General features: G+C 36.6%; 1 protein-coding gene across 9 annotated transcripts in view; it reads left to right on the top strand.

Annotated features, from left to right (window-relative positions):
• SLIT2 (slit guidance ligand 2) overlaps positions 1 to 17271 on the top strand; it is a 256317-nt gene extending 239046 nt beyond the window's left edge. For 6 of the 9 annotated variants that reach the window (XM_051619879.1, XM_051619876.1, XM_051619877.1 and 3 more), the window contains 4 exons: positions 4568 to 4722; positions 10656 to 10944; positions 14109 to 14320; positions 15415 to 17271. In XM_051619879.1, the coding sequence (XP_051475839.1) occupies positions 4568 to 4722; positions 10656 to 10944; positions 14109 to 14320; positions 15415 to 15656 (898 nt within the window). In that variant the 3' untranslated portion in view covers positions 15657 to 17271. Of the gene's footprint in view, positions 1 to 4567; positions 4723 to 10655; positions 10945 to 14108; positions 14321 to 14670; positions 14760 to 15414 lie in introns of all 9 variants that reach the window. The other 3 variants (XM_051619880.1, XM_051619878.1, XM_051619881.1) reach the window with 3 other exon arrangements.
• Positions 17272 to 18145: the final 874 nt, after the last annotated feature.

Genomic DNA, 18145 nt, shown 5'->3' with positions numbered 1-18145 from the left:
TCAGACATAATCGACATTAAACTGCTGATTCTCTTTTCCTCTTCTCTATTTTGTCCTTCTCAGTCTCTTCCCTGACTAAATTTCCAGTCCTGGTTTTATTACAATCCATTACCATCCATTGCTGTATTTCTTGCTTTATTTCAGCTTTTTCTTGCCCAGTCCTACCTCTTTCTCTTCTTTCTCTGTAGGCCTGATTTTGCTCCTTCTGAATGAGAACCACACAGTAGCTTTCTCTGTCCATGTGACATTCATCTAGCTAAGGCAAAAAGTCCTCTTTAAATGGTTTGGCAGGCCCAGATGCAGCAACCAATATTGCAGCCCAAAAGTGCAGCTGAAGGGAAGATGCTAATCATCTGAGTGTTGAAATATAGCCAGCATGGACAAAGAATTTGGGTATTTAGCCCTCCAGTTTCTTCAGACTTCCATGTTTTCAAGACCTTAACACCTTGCCTCAGTGGATTTTCAGAAGGATGACACATGGATAGGCATTGTGCCAGCCCAGTACCAAATGTCATAACATTCAAAGCAGGGTTAATAGAATCATAGTATCATTAAGGTTGGAAGAATCCTTCAAGATCATCAAGTCCAACTGTAAAGAGAAGACAGGAGTGTGTTCCCTTGAGTTTGAGAAACTTATCTGGTCAGTTTAGAAAAATAAAAATCAGTTTCAGACACCATTCAATATGAAAAATTACAGTAGAAACTGTTGAAGTTTACCAGAATGACAAATAGCTAAAATAATATTGTGAAATTTTGTTCTGGTTTAACAGGCAGCAAAGCACTGTACAGATGCTCACTCACCTCTCCTTCCACCCCTAGTGGGACAGGGGAAGAGAAAAGGAAGAGTAAAAGTCAGAAAAATGATGAGTTGAGATTAAAATAGTTTAATAACCAAAGGAAAAGTGGAGGAAGAAAGGAAGAAAACAAAAGAAGTGATGCAACTGCAGTTATTTACCATCTTCCCTGAGTAGACTGATGCTTAACCAGTTCCCAAGCAGAAGATAGCTAACCTCCCTAAACCCCTCTTATCTTCTTTGTATAGCTGAAACATTAGTGCATTATCAGCAGTTTTGGTTACAAATCTAAAACCCAGTGCCATATGAGCTGATAGGAAGAACAGACTCAATACAAATACATGATGAATTATAAAAGAAAACAAGTTAATGTATTATGATTTATTGGAGAGATTTGAAGAAGACAAATGAGCCTTTTAACTCACAGTGTTTAAGAACAATCAAGTTTAAGATCTATTTGTAAACTAAGGTGGGAAGTTATTTACAGCAGGAAGGCCAAAAAGGAAATTAAAAAACTGAGAAGTTTTATCAAGAGAGTTACAGGTTTCATTAGTGAAGATTAATCAATAGGATAAATAAAGAGTAAGACAAGCTGTATTGCACTGAACAATGGTTAGATGACTGAAACAGAAGCCAAAATAAAATTAAAAATAAAAGCCAATAGAGACATTTAAATAGAAGTCTTATTATATAAATGGCATTGAAGAAATGGTATGTTGAAAAGGAGTCAAGTGGGAGCTGTAAAACCAACAGAGGTGCCTGCAGTAGCAACAAAACAAAGTTACAAACAGATGATTTAATCATGATAAATATGGAGAATCAACAATAACAGCAGTCTGGCTTTGTAGAGTGAACAAGAACTGCTTTTTGACTGCAGAAAGAGCCATCATCCCAAAAGCACTCATCAGTCAATCTGAGTAACAAGATGGTAGTGCCAAGACCAATACAGAAAACCAATTCATTGGAGATGGTTATTTGGGAAGAGTTGATCCACTTGGATTTTGTTCTGTCTAGACATCCATTTTTAAATGTTAAATATTTTTTACACACACACAAAAAAACACAAAAAACCCAATTTCATTCTGTAAACTGGTTTTCATCATATATTATTTGGAAATATGGGAATATTTCTTCCCAAATCATTATTCTTCCACAGAGTTCCAGAAGCTTTAAATCAGCTTTTTTTACAGCTTTTCATTAGGGTCTATGCATTCAACGCTCATTTCTCCAATGGGAAATGGGCTAGAAGTTATGTAAATGCATTGGCAGGAAATATTGCACAGATATGCCTTATGTTTATTTCCCCTTTAATTTAAATCACACTTACCTAGAAGGGCTCCTCTTTCTGCAGTAAATTTTACCAGTAAAACAGTTTAAACTAGAAGCTTTTAATAATCACTCCTAACAGAGACACATTGCCTTTTCACATTATGTTCTATACATCCCTGGAATGACCTCTTGCTATAAAAATGCATATTATGTGTTGCTCTCATCCTTTTATATACTATTGTGTGAATGGTTAATAAGCTGTCAAATAATATAAGTTTCCATGGAACAAAAGCATTATATTAGGGTTTCTCATTTACTTAAGCAGCTATAAGCATTTTGACTTTGTAGCACAACTTTTTTTGTCGATTCATTGGAATGCATTCAATAAATTAATCCTGGCACTTTTCTTATGGCTTGATAACAGCAACTTCTTAATACCTTGAGTAGACCTTACTCTTTAGGAATTATGAACCCTGACCTTTTCCTTCTGCCCATGGAACCTGGCAGTGCCTCTCCTGCTCAGTCCTGGAAAGTGTTTCTTCTGCCAGTGTCTACTCTGTTGTGCATTTGCACTTCCACATAGAGCTACATTTATATAAAGCTTAAATGCTACCATGCAGATCTTTTCTCCATATTTAGCTGAGCCTGTCCACATAGTTAGAGTTGGTAATAAGTAGCTAGGAAGCTATTTAATGTGTCCCAGCTGTAAATGACCATGTGAGTGCTTCTGATCTGTTCCAGGACAAAAGCAGTTAGGTTAATTAAAACATCACTAAGGTTGTAATAAGATAATTTGCTTCATATCTGCCTTGAGATTTAGAAATCTAAGCCCTTTCAGCTATGCTGCTCTCCTTATGAGAAGAGCTAACTGACTGTATGACTGTTAGTCCATCTCAGGCTATCATACAATTGGTTCATTTAAACAACTTTTTTCAAAGGCTTGAGCTCACTTGATGGTGCCCTGAAGCAAATAAAGGCTCTCATGGGAATGGTTATAATGTCTGGTCTCTGGACTCCAGCTCATTGTCATAACTTCCATGCAGCTATACATTCAGCTCTTAATTCTTCAGTGGAAAATGGGCTAAAAGTAATGTAAGTACAACAGTCCAGCATTCAGTAATAATATTCTTTCTTTTCTGACATACTTAAACTGTGTTCAAGTGGAGAGTAGTTACCCTGTACTTGAAGATTTGCTGTGTGGATACTGAGGCTGGTAAGCATAGACAGCCATTTCTTGTACTTTGTAACACATGTGGGCTTTTCCTTACAAAGCATAAGCACTGTGCTTGAAAATAGCTTTTTCTGCATGACACACTTTTGGCATTCTCCTACTAGCAGGTTCATGTCTTGCTTGTAAGCAGAAGGAAATTATATGAATAATACCATGTGGTGGAAAAATATGAATACAGTATTCACTGTACTAGCCAGAAGCTGAACACAAGGAAATAACCTAATAAAGGTAACCAATTATTGCTAAGTGTCAGTGGAGCTGTCTGGACCAATGATAGGATTTTTTCCTGGCAGGACTAAGGTTAGATGCAGTTCCATATTCCATGAATTAGTAGGTTTACATATCACTGGAGTCAACTCAGGCCTTCAGACTTGCAAAATAGGTAAACCAAATATCATGCAACATGTAGGATACACAGGGTTACAAATAGTATCTTGAAATAACATTGGAATCATAGAATGATCTAGGTTAGAAGAGACCTTTAACAATCATCTAGTTCTACCCCACTTGCTGTGCAAGACATCTTCCACTACATTAGGTTGCACAAAGCCCAATCCAACCCAACCTTGAACTTTTCCAGTGATGGGACATCCACGACTTCTCTGGCCGCATATACCAATATTTCACCACCCTCATCTTAAAGAATTTCTTCTTTACATCATCTTCTTTTACTTTTTTATGTTCTATCTAATCTAAATCTACCCTCTTTTAGCTTAAAATGGTTATGCTTTGTCTATCACTACATGACCCGGTAAAAAGTCTCTCTCCATCTTTCTTATAAGCCTGCTTTAAGTGCTGAAAGGCTACAATAAGGTCTCCCTAGAGCCTTCTCTTCTCCAGGCTGAACAACCCCAACTCTCTCAGCCTGTCTTCATAGAAGAGGTACTGCAGCCCTTTTGTCACTGTTGCAGAAAATCTTCAAACTTTTTTTTGTTTGACTTCCTGTCTAATAAATGTATTTCAAATGATGTTTGCAATATCATCTATATTTAAACAGCTCATTACTTGATGAGGACAGGAACAACTTTGAATTAAAAAAGGCTATTAATTTACGATACATCTTATTGACAGAGTGTTATTGAAGGGGTATTATATTGTGTTAGTTCTTAAGCATACATGCATGCCCTTGCTTTAAACCTATTTTTCAGGAGACTGCACTCCTGGAGAAATTCGGTTCTGAAGCCATATTTACTATTAAAGTGGAAGAAGACAAAAAAATGCTCTTAACTAGACCATCAACTGTTTAAAATTAATATTAATATTTATTTTGCAGTGTGGAAACTATTAATGATGGCAATTTCCACATTGTGGAGCTGCTAGCTATGGATCAGATTCTGTCTTTATCTATTGATGGAGGAAGCCCCAAGATAATAACCAATTTGTCCAAGCAATCCACTCTGAATTTTGATTCTCCGCTATATGTAGGAGGTAAGAGGATCTTACTGCTTCTTATTAATAGTATCATAGCTTATTTACTCTAGTAACAAACATTAATAAATACATGGTGAGAGACTCATTCATTGAGGTAACAATTTGCGATGAAACTTCAGCAGTTACTCTTAGTAGTTTCAATTTTAACAAATAGTTTATCCTCAGACTGCATCTGTTGCTTTTTATCAACATGGATATTTGATTGCCACTGTAAAATTCTGTACTTTTCTACTGTTATTTAGCTTTTTATTATAGGAAAAGGCAGTAATGCCTATTCACAAAGTGTAGAATGGTAGCATTCTGCTCCAATTGTGTTTCACATCTCCATTTCACTGTACTCATATTTGCAGGACATGACAGCAAGGTATAAAGACATGAAATACAATTTCTACCTAGAGATCTTATTGCTTATGGCTGATAAAACTTATGACATTAGGTAAGAAGGGAACCAACTGGACAGTCGCTTCACAGTACGTGGTAGGGTTTGGGTTTTTTTGTTTTGAGAAGAAACAATTGTTTGTTTCAGTACAAGTGGTAGTAGGTGATTGTGTGGATAAACAGTTTGAAACATGTTTGATAATTTGCTGCAATTTACTTTATAGAACCAAGGATTCAAGCCCATTGTTTTAACCAGCCATTTCTGTTGATTTTTTGATCAGCCTGCATAACCTAGGTAAAAGAGTCAGAACTGCAGTCACCAATTTGTGCCTTCTTACTTTCCTTCGTATCAAGTCTAAGTTCTTAGCAATCAGAAATTTAGTGTGATTTTTAAATATTGCTGATCTTCAGTCAGTCTCCATCTTCTACTTAGTTTAACCTTAGGCTTTTATAGGAGACGTGTAAGGAGTCTCCTTCTCATCTGTTCTTTCTGTGAAAACAATACCTACTTCCTTTTTCAGTTTGTCTAATTCTTAAGAACTGTTTTGTGTCTGAAAATAAGGTTTTAGATTTGAGCATCTTGCCTACTTGCAAAAAATTATGCTACCAGTAGTACATTCAAAAAATGCCTATTTTCTCTAGCAAAGGTGCTATTTTATTATCTTTCTAAATATACAGAAAAGCTCAGGGTAGCTACTTAGATTTATCTCTAATGGGAAGGAGAAGGAGGAAGCTGCTTTAATTCAAGTCAAGACTACTCACTCCTACAAAACCAGTATAGGGAGCACCTCAGTTACAAGTGATGAGGCATAAGTTGACTTTTGTCTCTGAAAATCCTCATTCTTCCCTTGCAACGCTTCAGCTTTTTTCTCAAATCTTTTTAGATTTGTCATTGCCTCATTCCATCTGGATAGGAAGAAGTACAAGCTAGAATTTAGTAACAGCCATCACTTCCCATACCAACAGAGAATAAATTAAAATTATTAAATATATGAGCTGCCTTTAGAATTGCATCATATAATGAATCTTCAAAGGAGGACTGCCTTGTGGGAACACACCTGCATTTTTTAATGTGTTATCACTGCTGCAGTGTTGTTTACACAGTGTCCTATGGCACATTTTTGGAAGGAGAGATGGAAGAACACTGAGTGCTTGCTTACTTTTATTGTCAGCATCAATTTATATAATAAGTGCTAAAGCCAATTTTACTGCTTCTAGAAAACTGATCTTAGTGCAGAATGATCCCCCTGTCTGTTATGGGCATCTGTTAATGAAAGGAGGTTAGACTGCCAACTAGAAACGTTTATTCTGTGCAGTGCTAACACTTACTTGTTGATTTGTGACACGTGGTTTACCTCCTTGCTTCTTCAACTTGCAGATCCATGTCTGCATTAGAAGACTCATATTCATCTTCATCATCATTTTCAAGTATCATAAGAAATAATCTTGGAAGTAAACTTCTAGTGGCTTAATTCCTTAGGAATCTTAGATCAGGAGACTTTATCATCATAGTGCATGTTCTTTAGAGAGACCCCGTGTTCCTGGTTTTTCAGTTCTTCACATCCAAGCTCCAACCAGACAAGTATTTCCACTGCCATAGAAAATGTTTGTCAAAAAAAGAATGAAAGCCATTATTAGAAGCAAATTATTATAGAATCATAGAATCATTAATGTTGGAAGGGACCTTAAAGATCATCAACTACCACCCCCAAGTCCTTCTCCTCTGGACTGCTCTCCAGCCATTCTTCCCCCAGCCTGTATTTGTGCCTGGGGTTGCGCTCACCCAGGTGCAGGACCTTGCACTTGCCTTGTTGAACTTCATGAGGTTGGCACTGGCCCACCTCTCCAGCCTGTCAAGGTCCCTCTGGATGGCATCCCTTCCCTCTTGGGTGTCAACCACACCACACAGCTTGGTATCATCAGCAAATTTGCTGAGCATACACTCAATCCCACTGTCCATGTCTCCAAGAAAGATGTTAAATAGCACTGATCCCAGTACTGACCCCTGAGGGACGCCACTTATCACCTCCCTCCATTTGGACATTGAGCCATTGACCACAACTCTCTGGGTGCAGCCATCCAGCTGATCTCTTATCCACCAAGTGGTCCACCTGTCAAATCCATGCCTTGTCAGTTTGGAGACCAGGTTGTCATGTGGAACAGTGTCAAATGCCTTGCACAAATCCAGGTAGGTGATGTCAGTTCCTCTGCCACCATCCACCATCTCTGTAGCCTTGTTGTAGAAGGCCACCAGATTGGTCAGGCATGACTTGCCCTTAGTGAAGCCATGTTGGCTGTCACCAATCACCTCTTTATTTTTCATGTGCCTTAGCAGACTTTCCAGGAGGATCTGCTCCATGACCTTGCCAGGCACAGAGGTGAGACTGACTGGCCTGTAGTTCCCTGGATCTTCCTTTTTCCCCTTTTTAAAAACAGAGGCTATGTTCCCTTTTATCCAATCAGTGGGAACCTCACCAGACTGCCATGACCTCTCAAATATGATGGACAGAGGCTTAGCAATTTCATCCGCCAGCTCCCTCAGGACCCCTGGGTGAACCCCATCAGGTCCCATAGATTTATCCACCTTCAGGTTCTTTAGATGGTCATGACATTATAAAACAAAACACACAAAAAATAAGGAGGTTGATATTCAGCTCTTAAACTGTTATGTTCCTTATCTATGTTTACCTGTTTATGATCTTTAAAATTCTTGAGCCAATAAACTTTCACTCTTTTATCTTTGTATTACCCGTCTTTTTGAGATTCAGTCTATTTTTTCTTATCCAACTGTATCTAGAATTTTTAGAGAATTAAGTCACACACTTCCATTAGTTAAGAGCTCAAATTCTCACTGGGTTTTTTTGCAGTATATTTATGTTTGCCAAAGTCTTAGTTTGACACCTAGCACCTAGGTCATCATTTATCTTACTCTTAACCACATTCCTGTTAAAATGGCATTTCTGGTAAGCATCGCCACAGCTGGCAAGATGAAATTCAGGCTTGACAGCAAACTTTTGTATGATTTTCTCTCTCATTCTGTCCTTATCTTTTCCTCCCTGCCATACCACACACACACACACACACCCTTTTTTTTCTTTTTTTTAACAAAGTTATTCTTGGCTCATAATACTTTGGTTGGTTTGGAAGGGGTAATTTATTTTTACAGAAAGTGGACTAATCAGTTTATACTCTTTTTTTTTTTTTTTTTTTTACCTTCTTCCAACTGTATGGCTCTGTTGTGTGGTCAGAATAAACATCCTAGATATTTTTTTGGTCTTTCTATAGCAGATTTCAGTAAATCATTGAAAGCCTTTTTGTAAGAAGTCTTAAGGGACAATCAGTTTCTTCTCAAAAGCTCTTCAAAAGGTCACCAACTTCACTGATACTTCACTTTCTTCTTTCAGAAATAAGAGCAAATCTTACTAGTTGAGAGTGGCACCTTGTTTCATGGAAGTCCCTATTTCTAGGACAGGTGGGACATCACTTGCTTTTCATTTATATCTGCTTTGTTCTAGCAGCTTCTGAATGACTCATTTTGACAGCCATTGTATGACTGTTATTTAGTAGAGGTCTTACCATTTGCCTCCTTGAGCAATAATTTGGTAATTTACCTATAGTCAGATTCAGTGACCAAGAGCTTAAGGGGTGACAGGAACTACTTAGCTTTTGAAAAGTAAAGTTGAAATATTTGTCTGCATTGTTTTTTATGGCAGTTCTTTCCTAACTGATAAAGAACCTTTATCTAAAAATTGTCTAGGAAATACTGCTAAAGAATAGCAAGCTTTTGCACCTGCTTTGGCCTTCTAACACTTAGTAACTTGCTGGAAGAAGCAACAAGTGTATAGGCTAAAAGCTTGTATATATGCTTGCATTGTATTTCCAAATGTCTTCCATGTTAGACATTATAGACAAAAAATTCTCTAAATCACATGTGATACACCTCATATTATCTGATGTGATACAGGCTTGTATGGTTCCTAGAAATCATACCTAAATTAGAAGTGTAATGTCCAGTTTAGCAGTGCATTGGTGTACTTAGTTTTATGCAGCTTTTATTTTTATCATGGATAAATTCAGTGCATCTGTTCTGCTGTTAAATACCTCAGGCCATATGCCTAAACATTTGCTGAGTGTCGCTTTTAAGGGAGACATCAGGCTGAATAGGCCTTGATGACTCTGCCTTGTCCCTGGATTTTGAGAAAATGGCAAATAGTTTTGAGGAAATGGAAACTAATGATTGTTTGCAATCTGAGTCCTTTAATATAATCACCCCGAGCCTTTTGTACCTGACTTAGAAAATGAAAGAAGATTAGGCTCTCAGTAGTATGGATGCAATATTGTTCATTTCTATAAGCACTGAAGCTTAGCACAAATGAAATAACAATAACCTCTGAATGAAAGGCAGATCTACTTCATTAGGTGGCCCTTCTGCATTACTCTTAACTGTTCAGAATTACTATATAAAATCATGAGAACTATCATCTTACATGGTTAAGGAGCAACTATGCAGAACATTACCTTTTTCTGTGGTTATCTTCCTAAGTGCCAGAATGAAAACTGTTGATTTTGCCAATGAATAAACCTGTGCAGCTAATAAGCACATTTATGTTCAGGTAAATAGATCCTTTTCCCTGTACTCTTTGATATCCTTTGCTTGTTAGTCTCAGGATGAATTTAGGCATTTGTGTATTGGTTATTTGAATGTAGTATCTTAAGAAGGAACTAATTTTGGCCAATATGTTGGCAATAAATTAAAAGACATAAAAAAGCAGGGGAGGAGAGTAGAAAAAACTTCATTGTGATACGGAAACAATGTTTAAAAGTAAGGTTGCATCTGAATTAGTCTTCAGTGATGAACTGATTACAACAGGATAACTACATTGCATATACCTCCTGCTCTAATTACACCTGTAACAGTGCTAGACTACAGCAGAGGAATTACTCTGAAAATGGTTAACATAAGGAGCATTTGACACAAGTGTTTTGATGTTGATTTACTGTTGGTATTTACTATCTTTGTTTAAAAATGTAATGGCAAACTATGAGTAGCTTTTTTATTAATCTGTTTTTGAGACATGCTGAACAAAACTATTTTCTTTCCAAGAATTTTCACTAGCAAAATTTCACATTTGAAATGTGCATGCCAGTGCCAAATTAATGAGCTGGTCCCACTAAATTCTTCTGCTAAGTATCTTAGCAGCTTACCAAAAAATCATGTATGTACTGCTAAATTTCAGCAATTTCTGGTTTTCCAAGTTACGGAAACAATGTACATTCCTGGTCTTAATTGTTGTGAGCTTCCTGTATGAAGGCCTGTATACATCTCTTTAGTTGGACCTAGAGGCTTACTGGTCTGGAGCTGGATTGCATGCATCCTTGACAACCAGGACAATTCTGAAGTACTTGATCATTGCTCATCGTTGTAGGCTGAATATCCAAGAATAATTATATAGGAAGAAATATTTCTTAAAAAATCTTCTAAAAATAGAGAAAATGGTACAGAAAATTGTTCCAAATATTACATTGAGTATTTGCTATTATTCATTTCCTAGGCATGCCTGTGAAAAATAACATAGCAGCTTTACGCCAGTCTCCGGGACAGAACGGCACCAGCTTCCATGGTTGCATCCGTAATCTGTACATCAACAGTGAACTCCAGGACTTCAGAAATGTGCCACTGCAAGTGGGAATTCTGCCAGGTTGTGAGCCTTGTCATAAGAAAGTTTGTGTGCATGGAACGTGCCATGCTACCAGCCAGTCAGGCTTCTCCTGTGAGTGCGAAGGAGGATGGACTGGGCCCCTCTGTGATCAACAAACTAACGACCCATGTCTTGGAAATAAGTATGTCCTTCCTCAAGACAGAACAGTAGTATAATTTGCATATAAGTCTCCTGATGTGCATTTTTTTTTCATAACATTTATAATTGTATAGAATTGGTAAATACAATTACTATAATTATTCTCTAATGTGTTTAAAAAACTTGATGCAATTGAGATATCTTATGTTTTTATATTTTCACTCCAGATTTTAACAAGAAAATAGATTTCTGCCTTTATGGTGGACTTCTGTTGAAGTCCTTGTGTGCTCATTCTTTTTGCTGATTTGACTAGAGTATTTTAGGTTGCACATTTATATAGGTTTATAGAGAGGGTCATGGATATACATGTGGAGAGAGAGAGAGAAAATTACACACGTGTATGAGAGCATTGCTACCTATGCATGTTCATCAATTTACTACAGAGAGAGATTCCATATTTTGGCTCATGGTCTCCCAGCATAAGAAGATCAGAAATTAAAAAGTTCAAAGTTCTTCAGGATTTTTTGGTCATGGACAGCTCCTTTTCGGCTGCACAGCTTTCCAGCAACTCTTGCCCAAGCCTGTAGCATATCCTGGGGTTGTTCTGATCCAAGTGCAGGACCTGACACTGAGCCTTGTTGAACCTCATACAACTGGCCTCAGCCGATCAATCCAGCCTGTCCAGATCCCTCAGTAGAGCTTTCCTACCCTCAGGCAGATCAATACTCCCACCAACTTGGTGTCACCTGCAAACTTACTGAGGGTGCACTCTATCCCCTCGTTTAGACCACTGATAGAGATATTAAAGAGAACTGACCCAAGACTGAGCCCTGGGGAATACCACTTGTGATTTGACTGTATTTAACTCCATTCACCACAACTCTTCGGGTGAATGAAGTGTTTCTTGATTCATCTCTAAATCCTGTGTATTGAACAGATTAATTTTGTCTGTCTAATACAGTGTAACATTCCACTTTATCTGAGAAACAGACTTGTCACTCTGATCTGTTTCAAACATGGTGGAGATCTTTTAGAGATCACTGCACACCATGCAAATCTTAAGGCTTAGATTTATTTTACCTACATCTAGGTGCTCGACTTATGAAAACAGTGGCCAAAGTTTGTTTTATACTCAGTGAAAGAATAAAAGATATTTCTAAAGAGTAAATTTGACCTCAAGTGATCTAATAACCCTGTCTGGATAAGCTTGTTTCTCTCCATGACTGTGTGGGGAGCTTAATTGCAATTATACATCTAACATGAGTGCTTGATTTAGGTACCTAAAATTAGACAAGATGAAACTGTGCCTGAAAGTTTGCACTTAACTTGATGTTCCTTTTGCTGCAGTCTGAAGATGAAATTTGGGGCTTCAAAGAACAGGTGAAAGCAAAAGTATGAGAGCTGGCATTAGATAAGATTTAGTCATCTTCTAAGACAAGCAGAACTTTACCAAAGATCCTGACACAGATTTCTTTGATATCTAAAACAGGCTATGTAGAATATGACATGATGTCAGTACCACCTGAATAACTTCATAGATAAGATGTCCTAAAAGTGTTTGTTTTGTAAATGATTAACATAGCAAATGCTAAACACAGTGAAAACTAAACAGAAGCTATCTGCCTTGTGATTCTAAGCCTTCAGTTTTGAGTTGCTTAATCTAACTGTCTTGGTATACAAGACTTCAACCACCGGAACAATTCGGAATTTTTTATGGAATGCAGTTGCTTCAAAAGTACAGACTCTTGTGTAATAGGGAAGTTGGAGATGCTTACGCTATAAAGTTTTATATTTGTGGGTTTTAATCCCAAACTGGATATGTAAATGGAGGCAATGTATTGTGCCTTCCATTTGAATATGTCATGAGACATAAAAGTTTCAATAAATACAGATTACGTTATCTCAAACATTTCAAAATGAGATGTTATTCTTAACAGATCTCTTATTTTCTATTAAATACAATTTTATAGTGGTTTTTGCAATCTTCAAATTGATACATTGGCTTTTATTTTAGATGTAATGGTATTCTGAGAATATTTTTTTTTAAAATATTTTCACTTATTTATTTAGACATTCCATTATCTATCTATCCATTTATTTATTTAGACATTCCATTCGTCCCTACAGTGGAATCTTCACTGTAGACTCCCTACGAAACAATAGGTAGATAGAAAACTTGTGTATCAAGACAAGTGTTAAAGAAAGTAACAGTCTGTTTAGGAAGAAAATTTTTTACCCTGTGCCACCAAATGAGCAAAGGGAAGTGATTTTATTCCAAGTCATTGGTGAAGTTTTCAGAAGATGAATTTCCCTAATCTTCAGTTAACACCTAGGAACAGGTAATTAAACATCCTCCTTTTGGGAAACACCACCCCTCTCTCAAGAGAAGTAAGACCAGCAGTGTGTTCCCATACTGTACATCAGAACTTAGCAGATGCAGCTTAACTCACAGCCTTTTTAGTCTTAGCAACAAGATTTGAGCCTGCCACAAATGTTTGCCAAAGGTCAACTGAGAGTAGCTAGTTCATTCACTTGATTGAGAGTTGATAACGTACAGGATCATCTAGTGTGAGTTTCAGCATGAGGACTAGGTAAGGGCTGTTGGCTTTCAGTGGAGGCCTGCCTCAAACATCAGGTGACCACACTACTTGCAGTTGGCAATGCAGACTAATGTATTTGAAGAAGGAGCATGTGTTCAACTTTGAAAGTGCCATTGTTTAGGTCAGAAAAGTTTTATTTGGGAAGTGTCTGATCTTTCTTTGTTCTGGGAGCTCCATACTTCATGGGTGACTATATAGTTCTTGGTTTTTAATTATACAAGAACTACAGTTTCAGGTGAGTATCCTTTTTCTCTGTTTAATTCTAGTGGATTATGTTTGTGCTTTCTTTTCTTGTGTTCTTCTCAAAGCATGCTGAAGATTTAAGTAGACAGGAAATGTTGGTTTTAATAACTGTGGCCTGTAAAAGTCTTCCATAACACATCTACAGTGGCTGTTTTCTGGTGAGAAAAGTGTTCTCTACTGCAGCTTGTTTTGTGTAAATGTGCATACCAATTATAAACCACTTCACTGCTTCTCACTGAAAGAGTCCATTAGAAACAAAAGCAATTTCTTCTGAATACAGTCCAAAGTATTTGTAGTTAATGTTGCTTAGCCTGAATTTGATGAATAATTTATTTTTATTCTCTTGGGCTTGTTTCCCCTGTAGATGTGTGCATGGTACCTGCTTGCCGATCAATGCATTTTCATACAGTTGTAAATGCCTGCAGGGACATGGGGGAGTCCTCTGTGATGAAGAGGAAATGCTGTTTAACCCCTGCCAATCCATCAGGTGTAAACATGGCAAATGCAGGCTTTCAGGACTTGGGAAACCATATTGCGAATGCAGCAGCGGATACACGGGGGACAGCTGTGATAAAGGTAAAAAAAAATATGTTGAAAGTTTGTTGTTGCTTTGGTCTTAGGAAAGAGGGTTTTTTATTAAAACATGAACAGCCAAAAACATTACCAACTTTTTTTTTTCCCCACAACACACACATTTGTTGCTTTCTTTTTTTTTGCCATGAGAATGTATCTCAGTCAGAGAAAAATCAAACTTTTTCCATGACTTTGTTTACATTTTGAGGATTTTTTCATCAAATGTTTTGCTGTGAAAACATTTATCTTTTTTGCCTTTATTCTGAAACACCTTTTTACTATATTTAACTATTACATTTTACCTGCTGTATCTTTCTGTATTTATTGTTCCTCTGCCTTCTGCAACTGAGAAGCCAAATCCAATGATTCTGCTCCTAGTTTTATCACAAACTCTACTTTTGACCTCTCAGCTTCAACTGATTTATCACAGCGAATTACGCAGGTGAGATGGATGAAAACAGGATGACTTTTACCCCTACCTTTTTCTTTTTCCTTTGTCTATCAAAGCTCTCTCTCTCCCTCTCTTTCCCTTACCCCAGATGGCATTTATTTTGTATTGCGCTTAGATGTGTATAGAAAAGAAGAATATGGTTGTAGAACCTTTAACAGATGTCTCATTTTTAGCTGGTTTTATACCTCAGTAATTTATTAAGTTAGTGGAATGTAACTTGTATTAAATAACAGTTTGAATAATATTAAACTCCAGGTCTAATAAATTAAATTGCATGCTTTCTGAAACATTTCCCTATGGTAAACAGAACCAGCTGCGAGCAATGTAGGAACAGAAGATGTGTATTTTTGTAAAAGAGGAAAAGATTTAAGCTTCCAATTTTCTTGTCATTGTAATAGCTTTGTATTTATGGTTTACATATACATAATATAAACTTTACTGAAAATAGGAGGTATAGGAAATAAAACTCAGCATTAATCAAATTATGTTTGGTAGAACTAGTAGTTTCCACTATACAGTCTGAGACAAATTTTAAATTACCAATCCCACTGCAATTAGAAACACAACATCTTCCTTAGCAAAGTCACCCATTCTTTGACCCGTGTCTCTAAAGTGTATCTGTTATTTTAAATGTTGTTTTCTACAGAAATCTCTTGTCGAGGGGAACGAGTCCGAGATTACTACCAAAAGCAGCAAGGATATGCTGCGTGCCAGACGACCAAGAAGGTATCGAGACTAGAATGTAAAGGAGGCTGCTTGGGCGGGCAGTGCTGTGGGCCGCTGCGGAGCAAGAGACGGAAATACTCCTTTGAGTGCACTGACGGGGCGTCATTTGTGGATGAGGTTGAAAAAGTGGTGAAGTGTGGCTGTACCAATTGTCCCTCCTAAGTGTCCCTGTCACACTTGTCTTTTGAAAATGTTGTATACTTATTGACCGTGTCGGACTAATTAATGCTTCATAGTGGAAATATTTGAAATATATTGTAAAATACAGAACAGACTTATTTTTATTATGAGAATAAAGACTTTTTCTTCATTTGAAAAAAGATTCAAGTGCTTGAACTGAGACTTCTCATAACCAGGAGGAGCTTTGAAGAAAAAAAAAAAAGACCTGGTAACTGCAACAGAGATGGGAAACTTTAACTGTTTTAACATGGATTCTTCTTTGTAACATGCTGAAGATACACTGACATTATACACATGTGACTTCAACTTAACAGCTCAGAGGTGAAGTATTGGCCAGACCATGAGGCTTGTTTTTTCTCTTTTGCATCAGTATATTTTATTGTCTTGACAGACCATAGCAATCACTTACCTATGGATGAGGGAGCATTATGAGTGGAAAAGAAAACAGATTATACAGAAATAACAATTGTATGAAATACAGTTTATCTTTTGGATTTATTAAGCATCTTGAGAAGATGGGGTCCCATTTAATGGATGGGAAATGGGAGATATGAGAATATACTATAAACCTTAAATCTCCTGATGATGTATGCTTTTATGTCAGCATGTTAGCAAAAGAAGTATAAAAACGTGTTTATCTGCCCTTTTCCAGTATTAATTTTTTGTAATATAAATGTTTTGGGGGATGATAAAAATAGATTATTGATGGATAAATTAGTAATAATATGGATTTCTGTTTCTATGAGTTCTAAACAACTCTATACAGTATTCAGTTTCATTGAGAAATATTTATTGTATCAAAGTACATTGTACTTAACCCTTCTAGGCCATCCCTTTTACTGTTTTTCAATGCTTTAATATATATTAATTTATATTTGTCCCAGCATTTTTGTAATTTTTTTTAATTTCTTTTTTAAAGGACTTAAAAATCAGGATTTTTTGCAATAGAACTAACGTAGCATATCGTCTTGGGGTAATGTTTTTGGTCTGTCTTTTCCTCCTCTTGCCCCTCCCTTCTTCTTCTCCATAGAATCTGACCACTTGGTGTCACTGAATCTGAAAGTGATGACAATCTGTGGTTTTCACATACAGCAGATATTCATGACACCTGCCAGGATCCTGTAATGTATGACAGAGTATGTCTTCACACTAGGTGGCAATTGTAGAGAAGTTAAATTTCCCGATATACAGTACTTACAGAAAATAAGATGGCGTGTAGCAAATGACATTAGAAGGTAGATCTTTATAAATTAATATTCCCATGGAGCTCTTTACCTTTTTTTATAAAAAAGAAAAAAAAGGCTGTGCTGTCAAGAACTGTGACTTTCCTCGAATAATAAAACTACTTTACTGCCCTAATGTTCCCCATGTTAACATGTTGCTGCTAAATTATAATGTAGAATTGGTAATCAATAGTGGGTTGTGTTCTTCTTTCAGTAAAACCCAGGGTACCTGTAAAAATGAAGATGTTTTTCAATTTTATTATTTTTTTTACAAAAAAGTTAGATGTACATGTGTAATGCAGTGTGCTTTGTCTTATTTGGACTGATATCAGTAATGCTACTGATGTTTGTAAATTAAACAAATATTTACTTCATTAACAGCTTCTATTTGTATTCTTCTGAGAAGTTTAAATTGTCTAACAGCTTTTAATTGAACATTTGTAGTTGCAAAGAATATTTGGTAAAAAAAACAGAATAAAACCCAACCCTAGATCTACTGTATTCTTTGCTGAAAATCTGAAGAAGGAAATAACTTGGGATCATTACACCTACAGGTAGTGACATCTGAAAATGTTGGTTCATTACGAACACAGCTGAATTCATACCAAAATTAACAAAAGACCTACAAATAAAATAGACTGCATGAAAAGGCAAATTTAGTCTATCCTAATACTATAACTGTTACAGAAATGGATATTTGACAGTTGTTTTAGTAAGTAATTTGATTCTTCAGAGAAAGGTTAACCAGGTTTTTCCTTTGTAATATAATATTACAGGTACTTCTGTCTTTATTTCATTTCTTCTACTTCAGAATTAGTTTAAATAACCAGTGAAACAGCCTTTCGCATTAGGCCTTATTTGCAGTTTCTATGACTTCTGAATAATCTTCTGTAAACAGAATCACAGAATCCTTTTGGTGGGAAAAGACCTTTAAGATCATGAAGTCCAACCATTCACTGAAATAGGGGTAGCTTTGAGGAAAAAACCCACCATTTTTGCTTAAGAGTACTTAATAGAGCATTCTTAAATAGACAGTATTATTTTTCAGTGTATGATTAAAATCCCTGTACCAAGCATCTGGAGTTGGACTGCTTTCTCTCCTCATACTGCCTGAGAAAGAGGAGCTTTGCACTGGTGTTCAAGCAATGCTAGCAGCTACTGGTGATCCTGAGGCCATCAAGACAGGGACTTTTTGTGGTCTCTAAGCAGAAGCAAACAAAAACTTAAAGAACAAAACAAAAAAAAACA

Source organism: Apus apus, chromosome 4, assembly GCF_020740795.1.
Source record: "Apus apus isolate bApuApu2 chromosome 4, bApuApu2.pri.cur, whole genome shotgun sequence".
Taxonomy (NCBI): domain Eukaryota; kingdom Metazoa; phylum Chordata; class Aves; order Apodiformes; family Apodidae; genus Apus; species Apus apus.
This window is presented reverse-complemented; position numbering and strand designations above follow the sequence as displayed.